The sequence below is a fragment of the Arctopsyche grandis genome, chromosome 4 (genome assembly GCF_051622035.1).
Source record: "Arctopsyche grandis isolate Sample6627 chromosome 4, ASM5162203v2, whole genome shotgun sequence".
NCBI lineage: Eukaryota > Metazoa > Arthropoda > Insecta > Trichoptera > Hydropsychidae > Arctopsyche > Arctopsyche grandis.
Genome location: NC_135358.1, coordinates 36,084,907 through 36,105,409, shown reverse-complemented (window position 1 = coordinate 36,105,409; position 20,503 = coordinate 36,084,907). Strand labels below are relative to the sequence as shown.

The window sequence follows — 20,503 nt, the reverse complement described above, 5'->3', positions numbered from 1 at the left end:
GGCCCCCAAAATTCGGGGGCCCCAAACGCGCGCTTATATTTAATGTATGATAAATAGCCACTGATTGTGGGGAGAAAAAATATTTTTTTTACCAGTGCCCATCACGAGATAGAAATATTGCATATATTATAGATATATATGAGAATCATAGAGCTTATGAGCTTACTAATTCAATAAAGTGTCTTATATTTTTAAGTACAAATAATGACCAGTAGTTTGATTTAAGTAAGTACAAAAATTAATAGTTGCTTTATGTCTTATAGCCATTTTTTAAGTAAGTTGTTTCTGATAAGATATGGATGACTGTACATAAATGTAATTGAACTCCACTGATATGATGCTATTTGAAAAGCAAAAACCTTGGCCCTTATTTGGAAGTCATATCAGTAATGGGTCAAATACATTTAGGAAGAGTACCGATTATATTTACATTTAACACACGTTTTCATTTTTGTTTTCAATTTCAGAAGTCCCATTTTCAGCATTTGTTTCTATGTCTGCTTGTAAAATAGAATTGTTTCGATCTGTAAATTTCAACAAATTTACAATGCATGCAAATCAAGGATAACAGATTTATGTAAAATAGGTAAATTTACCAGGCAGCGACCGAGATAAAAGTCTGGGTCCAGTGATGGATATTAAAATTGCACCGACAGGTGCCGTAAGAATAATTGACAATATGCATATCATTAATAGAGTCTCAGCGTATTGAAGTTGATCTTTAGAACCGTTCATTTTAGTCACAGAGTCAATGGCAAGTGGGCCGAGAGCAGCCTGGTTATTCAAATATCAAAAAATCAACGATAAATCTATGCATTCAAAGCAGTGCTGATTGATATATTGCATTCTTTATAAATATACACCTGCACAGTTGCTTTTGCCATCCACGAGAGACCGATGAAAAATTTTTCTTTGAAATTGAAATTGTTCCCGTAGCAAACCAAAATTGTCACAAATATTCGAATAGCAACACTGCCGAAAAGACAACCAGTTCCTATTACCACGGTTGTCGGATCTAATAGATTCAACTGAAAAATATTTGATTAGGAATATTAGAAGAAATGAAAATAGCATTAAAATGATTGGCGGAGACTTATCAATCTTTACTGAAGTCGTATATGATAGTGATTTTTGTTTAAAAAAATATATTTTTGATATTCAAAATCCTTTAGATAATTAATTTTAAGTATTTTAAAGCAATAAAAAATCACAATTAATAGAAAAAATATCTAACTATTCATTCCAATACTCACTATTGGCACAGCAACACTAAATTTTGAGTTAAAGACGGCAAAAGCGAAAAATCTGTTAAAATTGCGCATTTTTTTAAACGCTCATATGTCATAAACAAGAGACAAAAATCATTGTCATATTCAAATTCAGTGGGCCAAACTTAGTAAAGATTGATTAGTTTTCGCTCCAGTACATAAAAAGCATGATTTTTTTTGTTGCTCAGTGTAGTTAATGGATTGTTAGTGTATAAGTTTGATAGTAACCTTAACTTGAGTCCCAGTTAGTCCAAATAATATAGGTTCAAATATTACCCAGCTGACTCTAAAAGCCGTTATAACAGGATTATCATTTGTGGCCCAACCTTGTTTAGACCATTTCCAGTTTGCAATAAATGCTGCAGAAATCACAGCCAAAGGACCTGAAAATGTGACGAAACTTATTAAATTAAACTATCTAATATGCATAGCATAGATAATGTTTAAAATTGGATATTTATTCCCACCGGCTCCAGCGTACCCGATCAAGTTGGAGACTGCAACTGAAAAATAGCCTCCGAGAAATAGTAGAACAATTCTAAGTTGAGCTACATATGAGTCATTCCTCTCAGGAACATATCCTACAAAATATCCCCAAATGACTCCGAATGAAACTCCACCAATTAAAGTTATTGGACCCTATAGAAATACGGTTTTTAAACGACTGTTTAATTAAAAATATATAACTCGCGAGGAAATGGATGATGGAAAACCTGTGACAGTGTATTAATCAATGATGATTCTGTAAACATAATGCTGCTTATAACACCATAAACTGCTATACTGGTTGTGTCGTCTATCGTAGCGGCAGCTAGCACAATAGTCGGAATACCCTTGGCCACTCCATAGCCTTTGCTACGAAGCCGAATAAAACATGGCACAACCACGGCAGGGGAAACAGATGCTATTATGCAGCTGAGCAAATAAGCTATGAAGAGCAGAGATTATTAAAGTATTATATAATCATTTGAATAAGTTAATAAAATAATAAGATAAATATCGTACCCCAATCCCAGGGCAAATTCAGAAAATAATGAGCAAAAATAGCAACAGCAACACATTCAGCAATCCAAGGAATTAGTCCTAATTTAAGCACCATTGCGTAAAGTTTTTTTAAAGTGGGTGGATCTAAGCTGAGACCTGCTCTCGTTAAAATTATAACGAGTGCAATTTTTCTGATATAAAAATGAAATATTTAAATGCACTGTTAATATTAAAAATTATAGTTGAAATAAAATTTTGTACCTCAATTCAGAAGTCACTTTGGAAAAACTACCTTCAACGTTAACACAGTTAATGTTTTGTAATAGAATACCGACGAGTAACATTCCTATTAGAGCTGGCAATGTAGTTAATTTCAATAGTAGGAGTCCTCCGATATAAGATGCGAGGGTCAATATTGTGAAACTGAAGAGTTGTCCACCGATGGAAGCAAGATTTGGAGAGATTCCGTATACAATACCCCATAATAATAGTCCTGAAATTATAATTTTTGATTTAAAAACGCGGGCAATACTTTCATTTCAGAATTGATGTAATTGCACTTTTTACCTGTTGATAATAATGCAGCATTTTGAGCGAATTGTCTGTACGAGGGACAGTATGGATAAGGAAAATAAGTTTTCCAGCGAGGCGGTTGCCACGAAGGTATATTTTCATCTTCGGAATGAAATTTTTTACAGAATAGGTAGAAACGAGATCTGAAAACAATAGTTGGCATATAAAAATGATCGTTAAACTATTGAAATTGTATCGCTAACCTTTTAGTATCGTTTTGAATTGGATCAATGATAAAATTGTCATGGTTGGTATCAATTGTAAATTTTGTTTGTTCTGTCATAGTCCTAATTCAAAGAATGACAAAAAATTGAACTTTAGATTATATTGTATGTATTTATATGCGAGTTATTATAAAATGTTATTACAAAATACCTTTGGTTTATAAAATTTTTATGTTTCCATTTAGTAAGTACTTTTGATTTTGTAAGTTTAATATATTACACATATATTGTATTAAAGTCCAAGGTTATGATAACCTAAAAGACTTTTGACATATGGCTTGTTTTGACAGCTAACATTTTGGTCTAAAGTCACATTATATTGACTATTGGTTTATTGGTTGTAAAAATAAAACAATTTCATTTAAAAATGTATTTTTGATCATTAATTCACTTCAAAATACAAATACACATTAGCATAAATATTTTTAATAACTCTTCTGTATAAAAAGTAATGAAAATGAGTTGAAAATTTAGCGGAATGAGTTAAATGCGCACATGTAGTTTTAAAATCCTATGAAGCAATTTGCAAATATTTACAAGTGATTTAATAATAAAAAAGAATTATATTAATTACAATTAATATAATCTATGGAAGAAACGGATAAAAATCAAGAAACTTTTTTTTATGACTGGTAACATTTTTATGACTGGTAATAATATTTAAAAAGGTATGAATTCAAACGGCAACATTTCAATCAATTAAATATATTAATATCTAAATTAAATAAAATACATCTTATAAACAAAATAATTTATACTAATAAACCTACTAAAAATAATAAACGTTTATATTATACAAAAATTGGTCACTACACGAACATATCTACATGAACATTATCTGGAGTTTTATTATTAAAATAGAATATTTTATCCAACGAAGTCAAATTAAATAGCATATCAATATATCAGTAAAAAAATACTTTGTCTTTTAGAAATATACAAAATTTTATATTATAATTGTAATTAGCACTGAGTTTTCTCACATAATTTATTTAAAAGGCAATACGGCCTTGTACTCTTTATAAAATGGCATTCTTAAGTATTATACAATATAATCAACAAACTTAATTTGCACCAATCAGTCTTTGTAAATATTCGTGATTTTAAAATTTTCACTTTTCATGATTGATTTGTGTATTGTTGAATGATGTGTTGGTTATTGTTTCATCATTGTGTCCACTCTCAGTATCCTCAGAATTGTCTTTTTCTTCTTCCTCATCAATGATAGATATGTCTCGAATGGATGGGCGATGAGAACGCCGCCAACCTAGTGAATAATTTAAATTATCAATATAATAAAAATATTTTAATAAGTTCTAGTTGAGTCTTGAGGTCGTATAGCATTCATACCTTCTGTTACTTGAGGTTGTCTTGTCTTAGTTAAAAGTCGAGGGCCTGTTATAGATATAAGAATAGCACCCAGTGGAGCAGTAATGACAATTGATAAAATACAAATCATCAATGTTATATTAGCATATTCAATATCTTCTTCACTACCTTGTCTTCTGGTAAGCGAATCTAAGGCAATTGGACCTAAAGCAGCCTAAAACATTTTTTTTGAATATGTAGATGAATTATTAGACAGTTTAATAAAAGTACACATTATTGACAAAAGCTTTACCTGTACTGTTGCTTTTGCCATCCACGATAGTCCAACGAAAAACTTTTCTTTTGTATTGAGATTACTGCCAAAGCCAATGGCCGCAGTTACAAAAACTCTTATAATTATACCAGCAAAGAGACAACCAACACCAATACTTACTATATGAGCATCCAGTTCATTTATCTGCAATTATATTTAATTTAAAAGCACCATTTTTTTAAATTTGAAAACTAATTAGAAGAATGGCTTCATTACTTTCACTTGAGCACCAGTGATTCCAAAAAGAATTGGTTCAAAAATCATCCAGAATATTTCAAAAGCAGTTGCTACTGGATTGTCTTCTACTTCCCATCCTTGTTGGGACCAATTGAGGCACGAGACAAACGATGCGGCTATCACTGCCAGTGGTCCTTAGAATTTTATATCACAATAAATATTAATAATCAAGTAAAACAAATATGATATTTATATATGTACATTGGATTAAAGTAATACAAATTTTATAATGGTTACCTGCACCACCATAGCCGATGAGTTCTGATCCCATTACAGCAATTAATCCACCAAGAAACAGCATAAGAACTCGAATTGGCACAACAAATGGATCATTTTTTTCAGGCACATATTTTGCCAACATTCCCCATAAGGCTCCGAAACCTATTCCTCCAATTATAGACAGTGGACCCTTTTAAAATTAAGTCTAATTTTAAAAAAACTTTAAATTGAAAACAACAACTACAAGAAATGTTTATGACACGTTATTTCATTTACCTGTAATATAGTATTAACAAGAGAAGATTCTGTAAACATGATACTGCTGATTATACCGAAGATAGCCACACTAGCAGCATCGTCAATACCGGCTACGGCCAGGACCAAAGTTGGTATACCTTTAGCGACACCGTATCCTTTGCTTCGAAGTCTGAAGAGACATGGCACAACTACTGCTGGAGATACAGCAGCTATAATGGATCCCAACATGAAAGCTGAAAAATATAATTAAATTATTTTTCAGTCAAGCACTGAAATAAGTATGAAAATCAATTCTTTATATATTAAAATATTTACCCCATATCCAAGGTAAACCTAAAAGATAATGTGTCATAAGACCGATTATTGCACATTCGACAATCCACGGAATTAAACCAAGTTTTAAAACTGTAAGGAACAACTTTTTCATGGCCGGTGGATCCAGATCGAGACCGGCTCTAGTCAAAATTATAACGAGAGCTACTTTTCTGTGAATAAAATTATATTTTTATAAGCATATGAAATATAAATATATTTATTATTATGGAAATGGTATGTAAATACCTTAGCTCGCCCGTGACGTGTTTAAATTCACTGTCGATACTGATCAGACCGACGTTTTGGAGTAAAATTCCAACCAGCAGCATTCCGATGAGAGCTGGTAGGGTCGTTATTTTGAACATGAGCCAGCCACCAAAGTGGGCTGCTATCGCCAGAGCAGCTAGACCGAAGAGTTGTCCACCAGGTTTCGCTAAGTCCGGAATCAATGCATATAGGACCCCCCATATTAAAAAACCTGAAATAAAATATATTCAATTAATTGTTATAAGTCAATCATTTTGCAATGGGAATGGGTGTCATGTCTCACCTATTAAAATTATTGACAGGACTTGAGCAAACTGCCTGTATGTGGGACACATTGGATACGGGCAGAATCTTTGCCAATGAGGAGGTTCCCACGAGGGGGTCGTATCCGGTTGATGACATTTTGAACAGAATGAGAACCACCATGATCTATACGAGTGACAAAAGGAGATTTTTTTTATAATATAACATTTTATGGAAACAAACATCCATATTAAATAAATATGTGTAATTGTAATACATATATTGATCAAAATTCTAATTTAAAATTTGAAAGTAAAGTTATATAGTGCTATTAATCAGTATGAGATTTATGAATGTATGTATTATAGTTATTAATAATTTTGTATATGTAGGATTTGGTTTTGAGCGTGCAGAGTGTGGTTAACGAACGTGCACGGTGCAGATCGTGTATTTGATTTTGAAAACTTTTAAATGCTTTTAATTATAACTAAATTATGTTCACAATACATCTTATATGTATTTTAATACTGATCATTTTCTATTTTACTATTTTATTATATTTTTGTTAGTAATAATAGTATTATAATATTCTAATGTTAATGTACAGCATAATATGAAAAAGAGCTCAAAATATATTTACAATTCTTATAAATGCTCATAATACATCTTATACATAATATTAACTAAAGACTCTAAAGTCGACGATCTAAAGCAGATTGTGTTTAGGTAATCTGTGTTTATACCTGAAGGGAATAGACATTTTCTTGTAATCAGTGAGACTCTTCACAAGTGTGATGGTATGGTTATTAGTGATTCTGCCATAGAATCTACTGGTTAGTTTGTTAGTATTGTCTGTGACTAACGGAATATTATTTATGGCATGCGGTTTTTTCAGGTTAGTATACATGGGTGTGTTATAAATTATTTTTAGGGATTTATTTTGTATTATTTGGAGCTTGACACAGTTAGTATTAGAGGCGATATTTCATACAGGTGTAGCATAGGTTAATAATGGTAATATGAGTGCGCGATATAATATTATTTTATTTTGAGTTGATAAAGAACTATAGCGATCAAATATTGGGTATATTGAGGATATACCACGCATCGCCTTGCATTTCGCTGCCTCAATGTGAGGGGCCCATCTCATTCTTTTATCGAACGTTACTCCTAAATAATTTATTACTGATTGGCATTTTAGACATTCTCCAGAGGGGATTTTCAGATCTGAATTTGGCTTATGCTTGCTTAAAGAACGTGTATGGGCACTATCTAACTGTGTATAAAGCAATTGCTCTTTGGTAAAGATGTATAATAAACGCTATTTGGTATAATACACGTGCATAGTTTGGAATTCCTACATGGACATACATATTCTATCTTCGCCGATACTTACTTTTCTACAGAGTCTTCAGGCGTAAATTTTTTTGAATACATTGATTCTGTTGTAGAAAACTTTTTTGATCTGAATTCGTTGTGCATACTGTGTCTATCCATTTTATCTGGAATTTAAAACATAACGATGCATCAGAATATCGAAAATACATGCAAATAAAATAAATAAATAAATTCTGACCGTCAGTGTGAGCGTGGTGAGCCGAATGATGACTATGTAAGGAATCGTTGTCAGCGGAATTGTGCAGAATGCTTTTTTTCCTCGCCGGACCTTGTTCTACTATTTCCGAGTTTCCTTGGGATATTTTCCTATTTCTGGAACGATCAAGTTTTAAATAATGTCCTTAAGTATTTAACTAGCCGTGGCGTGACTGACATGTGATGATTAATCATCGTTTTAATTTCAATTCAAACCGACGCAACCGGTCAGTCACTATGCACTAGCAATAAAATTAATTAAATATGACAATATGGATGCAAGGAATGCGCATACCTTTCGAATCCATAATTGTCGTATCCATTCCTGGAATCTGCCGGTTCAGCTATGGAAACCCTTGAAATTTTTCGACCTGCCGGTTGAGACGTCACAGGAGTGTCGTCAAATGGATACTCCTTGATCGTTGACATAGTATTAAAACGTTATCTAACTGAAAATATAACAAAAATTAGATTTTTCAAAATTTCAATCCAGAATAAACTTGATTCATGAAAGTATTATATTTGGTTTGATCGGTACTGATTGCACGAGTTAATACCCACTTGAAATTTGATTCTGCAAAACAACTTTAAGTATACTAAGAGTACTTATTGACGAGACACAAGCCATATAATAGTCATAGATAAAGATAACGAGTGTTTTGTCAGGGATTTTAAATGCATTTCAAGTATTGAACAGGTCATTATTGAACTAAAGTGGTATCGGTTGTGCAATTCGACTGTAACGAGTATGTAAACTGAAAAATAGGGCTACTAAAATGCGTGCAAACAAATCATCGTTCGATCACATGTCTCATTGCTTTTCAAATTAACGGGTTTGCTGACAAGAAAACTTGTGATAAGTTTCTCAGACTATTAAATGAACGGTTTGATGCTAAAATGTGATACAAATTGAAAAAGAAACTTGACTCCAAATACACATAGTTTATTTATTTGTCAAATTAGCGTCTAAATGCTTCTATAGATTTTATTACATATTCAAATTAAAAGGTCTAAGCATTTACGGGAACATTGGTGTTACAAAAAGTGTCTTATTCCAATGAAGAAATATCAAATTAGTTCAATAACCGCCACCAAAGACACGATTATACGTTAATTTGTATTTAAATGCCATCTTAACTGCATTATATTAGATGGTAATTTATGACAAAACAAATAAACACAACGAGTAGTATGACGTACACATTATGTATGACTGATACAGTGTTAAATTTAACTGAAAAATATTGTAATTACATTTCTTTTTTACAATACAGCGGAAAATTCAGACCCATTGAAGAAAAACATGACATTGAAATTTGTTATTGTTAATTTGAATTGTTTTATAATATAAAGTTGCGCACTGACGGAAAAATCGGCAAAAAAATGTCAAAATTCGACGCAAACGAAGTTGAGAAATTTGTCTCTTGGTATATCTTTCGTAAGGTCTGTCATAGTATCTTCATCTGTGATAAGTTTCGTAGCTAGACTCTACGACAGACTTGTCCATTGGAAGTTCTTCGTTGATGTTCAGCTTAAGATTGATTATAAATATTTATGTTGCCAAAGATTTAATACTCGATTTGATTATTTATTATATTTAAAAAAATTGAAATCGAATTCAAACAGTGGTGACAACTAATACATAGGTAGGAGAATGAGGAACTGTTTCAACAATGAAATCAGGCAAATTGACGAACTCTGATAGGAAACGATCGACTTGGAGTCATACATATCCAAGTCTTACCAGCAGCACTACAGATAATACCCGCAATAAAGTCTGAGGCCAACTCAGGGGCTCGAATCCTGGAACCTCTTGGTGGTACATAAATATTAACGCAACCACTCATCTATACTTCTGGCTATATTATAATAATGTTACGTACGCCGCGGATTGAGCGAATTGCACTTAGACCAACGGATATCTGTTATCGGATTAACTAAGTGCATGCACTTACTTCCAAGGATTATATCTGGACTCTAAGTGCATTTAGGCTAAACAAACACCGTTATTAGTTATTTCTCAGAATCGGTACGGGGAGACCCAATGTCGTGGAAATACATATCCGAATACGTGACTATACAACAGGTAAACAGATTAGGCGTCCTGAGAGATCTACCCTTTATAAGGCGGTACGTAGGCAATATCATGTGATTCTGGACTGAGCACTGCTAGTGCGTGTATCTCCTTAATCATCAATAAATGCTGTGAAACGACTGTTGGCCTTTTACTTGGATCCTCCACCCACCCCCACGCAACAATACTATTAGCCGATATACATATTATACATATGTATATATAAAAGAAGAAGTCCACTTTTTTAAATTTAGATACATAAATATCTTGCATAATATTAAATATAATGTTTTGCGTTTAACAATATAATATTTAATGAATATTTTGAATAAAAATACCAATAATTTTATTTTACTACCGCCATCTATGTTTTTTTACTACCGCCATCTATGTATAAAACTAAATACTACATAGACGTCACCCAGATTTCAAATTTGCAAACTTCAAACGCGTCTTAAACGATATTTTATTTATATCGTAACGGCGAAGGATCTATTTACTTATATTGATGACCAAAATGAACAATATGGCAAAGTATGAAAACGATCGGATAAGAGGCAAATTTTTTCCTGAATTGTAATCGTAAGTGAAACGTAAAGGAGGTTTGTAAAAAGACTGATGGCCTGTAATACGCTTATTCTACTTTTCTTAGATTCTGGACACATCGAATTAAAATAAGTGATAATAATTTGTGAATTAAGTCACACAGAAATAGTGTTTTTGGAACTGAAAATTGGACTTCCACCACTCTCGAATATAACAGCTAATATACATACATGTACACTATAGGAAGTTGTGTTTATTATAGAATGAATAGATTAAATTTATAATTGTGTAATCGACATATAGGCATTTCCAGTCTAGCGTGTCTTCTGTAGTGTGATTAAACTAGAATGTACCTTGTTTATCTGCATAAATAAATGAAAGATATTCATCTGACACTTTGAAAGATAAATTAAAATATTTCGAGTGTTTTACAATTGGGAAAATCCATTATAGTAGAGAGGTTTTCATTGAACGATGGCGCTATACAATTTTTGATTAAATCGTTCGCACCGATTGCGAAAAACGCAAAACAAACAAATACAACGAGCAAATAAACTCTCGACGAAGTTTGATTAAAATTATAACGTTTGTTGAATAAAACAACACGGGATAATTACATTTACTATGGATTTTATTTGTTTTTCAACACCCGTTACTAACAATATTCAATCATATTATATGTAGAAAAGTACTCTGGTATTGTCAGAATGTTTTCCGCGTTGTAAACATTGCTTCAACAGAAATACAATTTTTTTTAAAAAAAGTCCATATTGCTCGGTTTTGTGTTGTGAAGGCTTGTGTATCGTGTTTAAATTTTTGACTGATGTTTATAAGTTTTTGCTCCGAACCTCGCGGAATACCCTACAACCACCCCCAAAATTCTAAAAAATCATATATATGGAATCTCAATAGACGCATGCATGACATAACGAGGAAAGACAGGAAATGGAATACGTGGGTGAGAATTATGACAAGAGTAATGGATATAGTGGATAGAGTGAATAGATTGAAATGGCAATGGGCAGGCCACGTGGCTAGAAGAATGGACGAAAGGTGGACAAAAGAAGTACATACTAAAATGGTATCCGAGAGAATGCAAAAGGGGATAAAGGAAGACCGCAGGGCAGATGGGTAGATGAAATTAGGAAAATGTGTGGGGTGAGATGGACGAGAGTTGCGCAAAACAGAGACGAGTGGAAGCGGATTGGAGAGGCTTTCATCGAGCAGGCTTTCATGGCTGTAGATGATGATGGTGATGATTACCTACATATATATGTATGACGAGAGGGGGGGGGAGGGTATGTAAATAACCCGGGCCCGGCTTTCGAAGGTGGCCCGGGGCCCCGGCAAATAATATGTACATTTTTAGCAAAAGTATAAAAGCATTATTTGGCCTTTATACTCTTAAGGTTTTTTGGACACTAAGCAAAATGGTATAACTGTTTTTACCTACTTATGGCATAATACAATTTAGGAAAAGATCTGTTCTGGTGTTCTATTTGCAAATTTGCTATGAAACTTTTAACTTAAAATTGCAATTGTGATGCACGTGCTATTCCTAGAATAATTCAATAGAAATATACTAATAAATGATTGATTTTAATCGTTAAAAGTATCCGTTTGTCTTTCGAATTTAGGAAAATACGTTATTCAAACATGTTAAAATTTTGCTGTATAATTTCGAACGGTATACTGGACTTAGAATATTTAAAATCAAAGTTAGTTTTTAAATTAATAATATTTGTCGTTTACGAATTCATGTTTATTATTCAACTGTTTTATATGTTGATTATTTTAACCCATAATGAACATGTACATATATGTATATAGAGACCTTTTAAAAAGCTCTCACAGAAAAAATCATCCCAAATTCAAAACCTACTACATATGTACCTGCTTTTCCATAAATAATATAAGTTGATATTTCACAGCTTTTTTATGTTATATGTTTAATTTTTATTTTATGTATGACAGCATTATTTATTTAAAATGAAACTATTTTTTTACGTACATATGTTTAAATTATTTAATTTTTCATTTTATGTGTTGTCATAGTTTATTGTTGTATTTAATTAATTTAATTTGTTTCACTGTATTGTATTTATGTATATAAATTAATATGAAATATATTTTTATTAATTGGCAACGATAATTGAAATATCACTTTTTTTTTTTTTTCATATTTTGAATTTTTTTTAATAAATTGTGTTAAGGGGGGGGGATTTTCTCTCTACGGCCCTGTATGTATGTACATATTACATCCAATGTATTTTCTATATACATATATTTAGCCCGAATGAAACATTGGGGAAACTTGTTATTTTTGTTATTAATTTTTTATAAATAAAATATAGACTCGTTTTGCCGTGTCGTAAAAAATTTATACGTAAATTACCCGGCGTATAAAATATTTTACTGGTTTATGTATATATAAAATATGCGCAAATTTTCATCGCGAATGAATATATTTTCAAAGTAAATACGACCCATTGAATACGTGAGTGTTTTTTTTTCTGTGAGCTAAATCTGCTTTGAATAATATACAAATATACGCATCCCTCGTTTTTCTCCTTTTGTGATACAAATCATGTAATATGCCTACGTATAAACGAACTTATGTAGAATATTTTCGCAGTGCCACATCGAGTGAGCGAATTGTTAAAATTAACAATCCAAAGCTATAAAGTGTAGCAGATTAAAAACGAGCTCAAATAAACAATGCGATTGCAAGCTTGACGTAAAATTACGTAGTCGTCAATTGAGTAGATTAAAATCAATGCAATCGATCTGATTGATAATTAGGCCATTCTATTTGTGACAAGGTAATTTATTTCAATTATATTTGGACAAATATAATTCCATTTTTGACAGATCGTTGGGAATTTAGTGGCCTTAGTGCGTATATAAATATAATTATATCTTTGGATTAATCCATCAATTAGTTTGAGAGTGCAGATAAAATCGACACATGTTCAGACAGTCAACATTTTTTGATTATTGTCGATCGAAATGACACAATTGTCTACGAAATCTTTGACCTCATTAGAAATTATTTATTGAATTAGAGCAACATTCGGTATAGAAATGGAAAGCTTGGAAAGAGACGTTAGAATCTGATTAGCAATTGAAATAGTCAACTGCGAGACTACAAACCGTGTGTCCAATTTGCAAATGGTTTTTTTAGAATTGCTTTATTTATGTGTAATGTATTCACTAAATACGCGAAAAATATCAAAATAAATATATATGAATAATGTATTATTTCAATAGTACGTGCGAAATTATTCTGAAAATATTCTTAATAACTTTCAAACTAAACCACAGTTTCTGATTAATGAACTATTGACGCAATAACCAATCATGCTACATTTCTGACATTTACGATATTATTAATCAAAACAAATTATTAGATTCTACATACATATATGACTAATACATTCATTAAGTTGAATATTGATATTTGGAAATATTTGTATTATACATACTAACATACCAATGAGTCGTTATAATCGAAAGTGGCATAAGTTCACTTTTCTTAATTTCGATAAATAACTTTAAAAACCTTAAATATAATGTTTTGATTTTAACAATGTTTAAAAATACTGGTGACCTGTAATAGTTTATTCTGCTTTACCAAGATTCTGGACATATCGAATTAAAATAAGTGATAACAATTTGTGAATTAAGTCAAACAGAAATAGTATTTTTGGAACTGAAAATTTGACTTCCGCCACTTTTAATTTTAATGGCTCTTTAAAAAATTATGAAAATTTTATCGGGTGTATTATAAGTAAAACTAATATGTAGGTATAAACAATATTAAACAAAAATAGAAAAAATAATTAATAAATGCTCGTGAGATCATTTTCCTAGAGGAAATATTGGCAGCAAACTGTATATATGTTACACCGAATCCGTGAAATTGTCTATTACACGCATTTGGCAAGAGAATTGCCGAATGCGTGAAAAATGCAAGCATGTTGCCCAGTTCACGGATTCCGTAAATTCTTTGGCGAATGCGTGTATTCAGCAAGAATTTGTCTGCTCAAAGCATGGAGTCGGCAAATAGACAGCAGCGCTCCGGTGTTGTTTTTTAGAACTGGACAGCGTGGACAAGTGTCAAAGTGACAGCTGAATGAGGATGTTTAATTTAGTTTAATTTACATATTATTATGTATAATATGACTACATACATATGATTCGATCATCTCATATGACTTATACATAAATTAATGCCATTTTTATACATTTTGATCAATATTTTAACAGTGAAACATATGTATGTAGTCATATTATACATAATAATATGTAAATTAAACATCCTTATTCAGCTGTAACTTTGACACTTGGTTATAATATAACACGCTGTCGAGTTCACGCATTCGGCAAAGAATTTACGGAATCCGTGAACTGGGCAACGTGCTTGCATTTTTCACGCATTCGGCAATTCTCTTGCCGAATGCTTGTAATAGACAATTTCATGGATTCGGTGTAACATATATACAACTTTTTTCTTGATTCTTTATTATATTCGTACATTTTCTTGGCAGTGTTTTAGCTGTTGAATCAAAACGACTATTATACTAGGGCGAGCGTTATCACAGACACACAGAATAGCGCTATTATATATATATTGGATATTTGCGACTTCAGGTCGATCGTTTCCTATCAGAGTTTGCCAATTTTTTCCGATTTCATTGTTGAAACGGTTCCTGATAAAATTGGCTAAAAACCTTCCTACCTACATATGATTATATATACTATGATTAATGTACAATAAAAAATTATGTACAAATTCATAGATGTCTCGTTAATTTCGAGTCGTCAATGTCTCGTAATTCAGCGACAGCGTCTCGTAATTCAGCGAGTTGACAATGTCTCGTAATTCAGCGTAAAACAATGCAGAATAAAAATGCTGCATTGTTTGTAATTGAACAGGAAGGCGCATTGGGGTTTAACTGTTAGGCCTTCCTGCTATATATGTATATCTATATATAAAAAATAAAAGTCTGTCTGTTTGTCTATCTGTCTTGTATAGGCTCCTAAACCATTCAACCGATTACGATGGAACTTTCAGTATTTCTTTATGTCCGGGAAGCTGACTGTAAAAATGGGAACGGAAACGGGAAAACCGGGAATGAGTGGCATTGCAACGCAATAATTTCAAATGTTTTCGCGTCGCGACCTGCGTTGTTAGGGTAAAATAATCGAACAATTGAATAATTTCAAAGGTGTTCGCTGCCTGCATTTTTCCGACAAACGGGAACGAGAACGAGAACGGAAACGGGAACGGAAATTGTATGCGTTATTGTGGCATTGCAACACATGCCGGGTTCAGCTAGTGTGTATGTAAAAAAAAAAAAAAAGATATTATATATACTTATATGTATTACCTGGCTTCGCTCGGTATTTGTAATATAAACCGCTTACACATGGCTAATCTAATTCTAAGCCCGCTTTAAAGGTCACGGAATTTGACCCTTAAAGCCCTCAACATGAGGCCACCACCCCCCGACGAATACAGTCCAAGAGACCCTTTCGTCGGAGAACGAGACGGTTGTTCATGAATATCGCACAAGAACAACCGCACATCACTGTTTTAATAAAAAAGCCACACTGTACATAACCAAGTACAAAATTAACAACAACGCATGAACACATAAAGCGCGCATGCGGTAGGAAACAAAACCTGAGATGTGCCGTGCGAATGCACGCACACCTCAAATAAACTAATCTAATAGTAAACATTTTATTAAATTTATTTGAATAGTTTTATTTTATATAAATTTATTTGAATACTCATTTGGTTTTTTTTATTAAATTGACTGTCACAAAGAAACAAACATACATGGCAAGTCTCTTATAAAAAAATATATGTACACCCCCGCCGACTGCGCCCCTAGAGCTGCGTCCTTGGCGTGTGCACCCCCTAGGGGGCGGAGCCCCATGGCTTCGCCCTCGGCGCCTACGCCCCCGGGAACTTCGAATCGTTTGAATCGGAATGAAGCGAATAATTTGTTCGATAACGTCATGGATTTCGACGAACGAAGGATACATACATACATACATATATACAAAGTCTCTTTCCAAATTACATATTAGATAATAAATTACTCATATGTATATTTAAAGAATTGTGAAAATTTTTATCAATTTAAATTAAAATGAAAAGAATCGTATTGAATTATTTCAAGAATTTCATATTAATATTTCAATTTCATATTTTCAACAATTTCACCATCAATTTAAATCAGAATAAAGGATGCGAAGTATTATTAAAATTATCACATGTATTTGCATTTAAAAAAATATTATTAAATATGTACATATACATACATACACGTATTATTGAAAATATGACAACAACGACAAATCATACCTACTTAAAGTATTCAAATAATTTATTCAGGGGGGGGGGAGGGTATTCATTGTACCCCACTCTAATATTCCTCGTCCAATCGCCCACTCTAAGGATTAATTGAATCCGGTCAGGGCTCCACAGTAATCGCCCTTCTTCGACAAACCATGGGGGCGTAAGTTACGCCACCATATGTTTACGTACCAACTTATATTATAATATAGCACACATTGACAGCGACAATATGGATCTCAACCGACCTAAATCCGACCATATAATAAATGTAAAATAATAGTCACTAATTCATATAAGCTATTGGTATTTATCTGCCGAGTTGCGTAGCCGTTTAAGAATCCGCATACTCTAATATTGCTCTATGCTATATGCAATTTTTACTCGGTCTGTTGGCAATTAAAGACGTTTCTTGTATTTTTTTTCTTCTTCTGCATTCGTTGCTTTTGAAGAAAAACAATCATTTGTACCCCATCCACAAATAATGATAGAGACGTGTCCATCAGAAGTTCATTTAAGGAGCAGTATGTTATTGATGTTTCACGCGAAAAAAAGTGCCGTAGAGGCTTTAAAATTCATTTGCGACATATACGGCGATATACTGGATGTATGGAGTATGCTTCAGTCATATGGTCTACTTATTATATATCCTAACTCATATAGATCATTTGGAGACAATTCAGAAGCGTTTTCAGCGCCATTTATCCCATTAGACTGGTCTCGTAAGATTGTTACCAACTTACAATGACAGACTCTCTTTTTTCAAGATCGCAAGTTTGTCTCAGTGCAGAAGGGTTTCTGATTTGTTACTTTTATATACAAGATTGCTGATTTATTTATTTTATTACATTTTTATACCAGGAAGGTCTGTTCATACCTAGTCAGCACGTACCGACTTCAGCAGGTATCCGGCCGTACGAAAAGTATTCTTTGGTACATTTTGTATAGGTATATACATACCAACCTTCACGTTTACGCCACGGCAGGCTTACAGCAGTACCCGACATTTCCTGTTCATACCTTACAGCAACATCCGTCAACGTATCGTATCCGAAATATACACGCGAATTACGTGCCATGAGTCTGCCGTTTGCTGTTTTGGACCAATTATCGATAGTGACAGTTGACAGCCGTTCAATCTTTCGACATGGTTTTGGCGCAAATATTTAAAAAAAAAATTAAATTTTTTACGGAAATATAATAAAAATTCTGACGCGTAGCTACGAATGCACGTGTATGCATTCATATTGTAAGTACTCGACAATACGTCGTAAGCAATATTGCGCCGTATCGTCATGGCCTGTAATGTATAAGTAAGCCGATTTTGCCTTGCACTCGGCCAAAGTGCTGTGAATGTGACGTGACCGCAACGTGTAGGTAGATATGAATATAAATGTAATAAAATGACATATTTGAAACGGAGTCGTGCAGTGCTGAAGCCGTGCAGTGCTGTTAAGTATGAACAGACCTTTACAGGTAAACCCCAATGCGCCTTCCTGGCTAATTACAAACAATGCAGCATTTTTTCAAATTAACGACACATCTATCAATTGTATATAAATTTTTATTGTACACTAATCATACTCAAATAGTGGTGATATAGTAGGTAGGACGGTTTTTAGCCAATGTTTAATCGGGAACCGTTTCAACAGTGAAATCAGAGAAATTGGCAAACTCTGATAGGAAACTACAGATATACCAAGATATACTCAGATTTTTAATCGAGGTCAGCTAATGGGATCGAACCTAAGGATGTTAGGCAGAAACTTAACGACCGAGCTATGGTGCTGGCTAATGGTATCCTTGACACATCTGTTTTGAACGAAATATTTTATATATAATTTTAACGTTAATGCCCGATCCACTCTTTGACAGCGACAATATGGATCTCGACCGACCTAAATCCAACCGTATAATAAATTTAAAATAAACCATATAGTCACTAATTTATATAAGCTATTGGGATTTATCTGCCGAGTTGCGTAGTCTTTAAGAATCCGCATACTCTAATATTGCTCTATGTATAACAGTTTGGTTCACAGCAATAATGAACCTACATATGCTTCAGTCATCTGGTCTCCTTATTACCAAACTCATATACATAGATTATTTAGAGACAATTCAGAAGCGTTTTCAGCGCCATTTATCCCTTAAGACTGGTTCAGACTTATGGGATACATGATTCAGACGCCGGGGGCGAAGCCTTAGGGGGCGCAGGATTCTGGTATACATAATTTTTTTTAAAAGAGACTTACTATATAATATGTTTGTTTGTTCGTGACAGTCAATTTAATAAAAAAAAAATTTAAATAAATTTAATAAAATGTTAACTATTAGATTAGTCATGTTTAAGCGGTTTATATTACAAATACCGAGCGAAGCCGGGTAAGACAGCTAGTAGTATTTATTTATGCATGTGTGTGTGTGTGTTTTATTGAATTAAAATTAATTAACCAGTAGCGTGGTCTAGTGGTGAATGTTGAATTATCTCGTACTTGATGTTACGAGTTCGATTCCCGCTAAGTCTCGCTATTGGCCAGACCTTGGTTTGTCAAGGTCAATCGTTTCTTATCAGAATTTGCCAATTTTTCTGATTTTCATTGAAACGATTCCTGTAAAATTGGCGTTTCCTTCCCAATTTTCTGTTGCGAACCTTTAGTTATTGTTATATCTTAGGTTTCGCCACATTGCTCACTATAGATGCCTCTTTGGTTGTTTATCGAATATAAAAAAAAAAATTCGTATTGTTACATGAAAGTTATTCATCGTTATTTATCGTATTAATGCGATGTTTGTAATATCTGTCCATAGATGTCAGATATTGTTTAGATTTACATGTATCTATGTAATAATTATGTGGACCAGGAAGGAGCATTTGGGGTTTTACCTGTTAAGCCTTCCTGGTATATTTGTATATATGTATGTAAAAATAAAAATAAATAAATAAAATAAATAAATAACACGGTAAGAGCGGATGACACGTACGTATGTTATGTAGGTAAGTTTGAGTCCCGAAGAGTCGACGTCAATCGATTGATCACAAGCGAAATTTGTGAATCATTTAAAAATGCGTTATCGGGAATTAAATTGTCACAATCGAGTCAATGGATTGTTCGATTGAAAATAAGAGTCATCAATCACGCCGATCGTTGCCAATTTTCACTCGGCAATCGACGTCGAACTGGGATTAGCGAGTAAGACGAGATTTCGCAGCTGGATTTATTATTATTATTGTGATTGATTCGTTACATAATTGTAATAACAATGACAGTCGCAGAGTTCGGTTCGTTATCGGAGGGGATTAATCGAGTGTGAAATGCACACTCGCCCGGATTATAATAGTTGTGAATACGGTTTTCTTATGTAAATACAGCGCGCTCGTTAAGCGATAATGCTCTCTCGTTATGCGTGATAATTGTCGCATACAACGAGTCTCGTTTCGCATATCTGAACTCGGGCTATCTATTATTTGTATGGGAAATTGTGCGAGCTCGATGTAATTTGGCTACTTGAGCTACGACGCTATCGTATTAGCAATTAAATTTGTACATTAGCAACGAATAGAATGAACTATGTACATACATACATAGACTAACGAACGAACGAACGAACGAACAGTAACGTAAATACATTTTCGTAAAAAATTGTTCGCTTGAACTTTTGATGTGAAAAGTTGAGATTCATTTTAGA

General features: G+C 33.0%; 1 protein-coding gene across 1 annotated transcript; it reads right to left on the bottom strand.

Moving 5' to 3' along the window:
• Positions 1-432: 432 nt before the first annotated feature.
• On the bottom strand, positions 433-16,966 carry LOC143910832 (uncharacterized). The gene is made up of 23 exons (XM_077429429.1): positions 16,823-16,966; positions 8,119-8,272; positions 7,752-7,940; positions 7,627-7,719; positions 6,271-6,416; positions 5,967-6,198; positions 5,721-5,890; positions 5,424-5,638; positions 5,166-5,337; positions 4,908-5,062; positions 4,671-4,835; positions 4,400-4,592; positions 4,163-4,316; positions 3,029-3,112; positions 2,820-2,968; positions 2,514-2,745; positions 2,274-2,443; positions 1,982-2,196; positions 1,736-1,907; positions 1,497-1,651; positions 864-1,028; positions 597-774; positions 433-524 (listed from the first exon to the last, which is right to left on the bottom strand). The coding sequence occupies exons 2-23, from the start codon at positions 8,250-8,252 to the stop codon at positions 433-435; spliced, it is 3,630 nt and encodes a 1,209-aa protein (XP_077285555.1). The 5' UTR covers positions 8,253-8,272; positions 16,823-16,966.
• Positions 16,967-20,503: the final 3,537 nt, after the last annotated feature.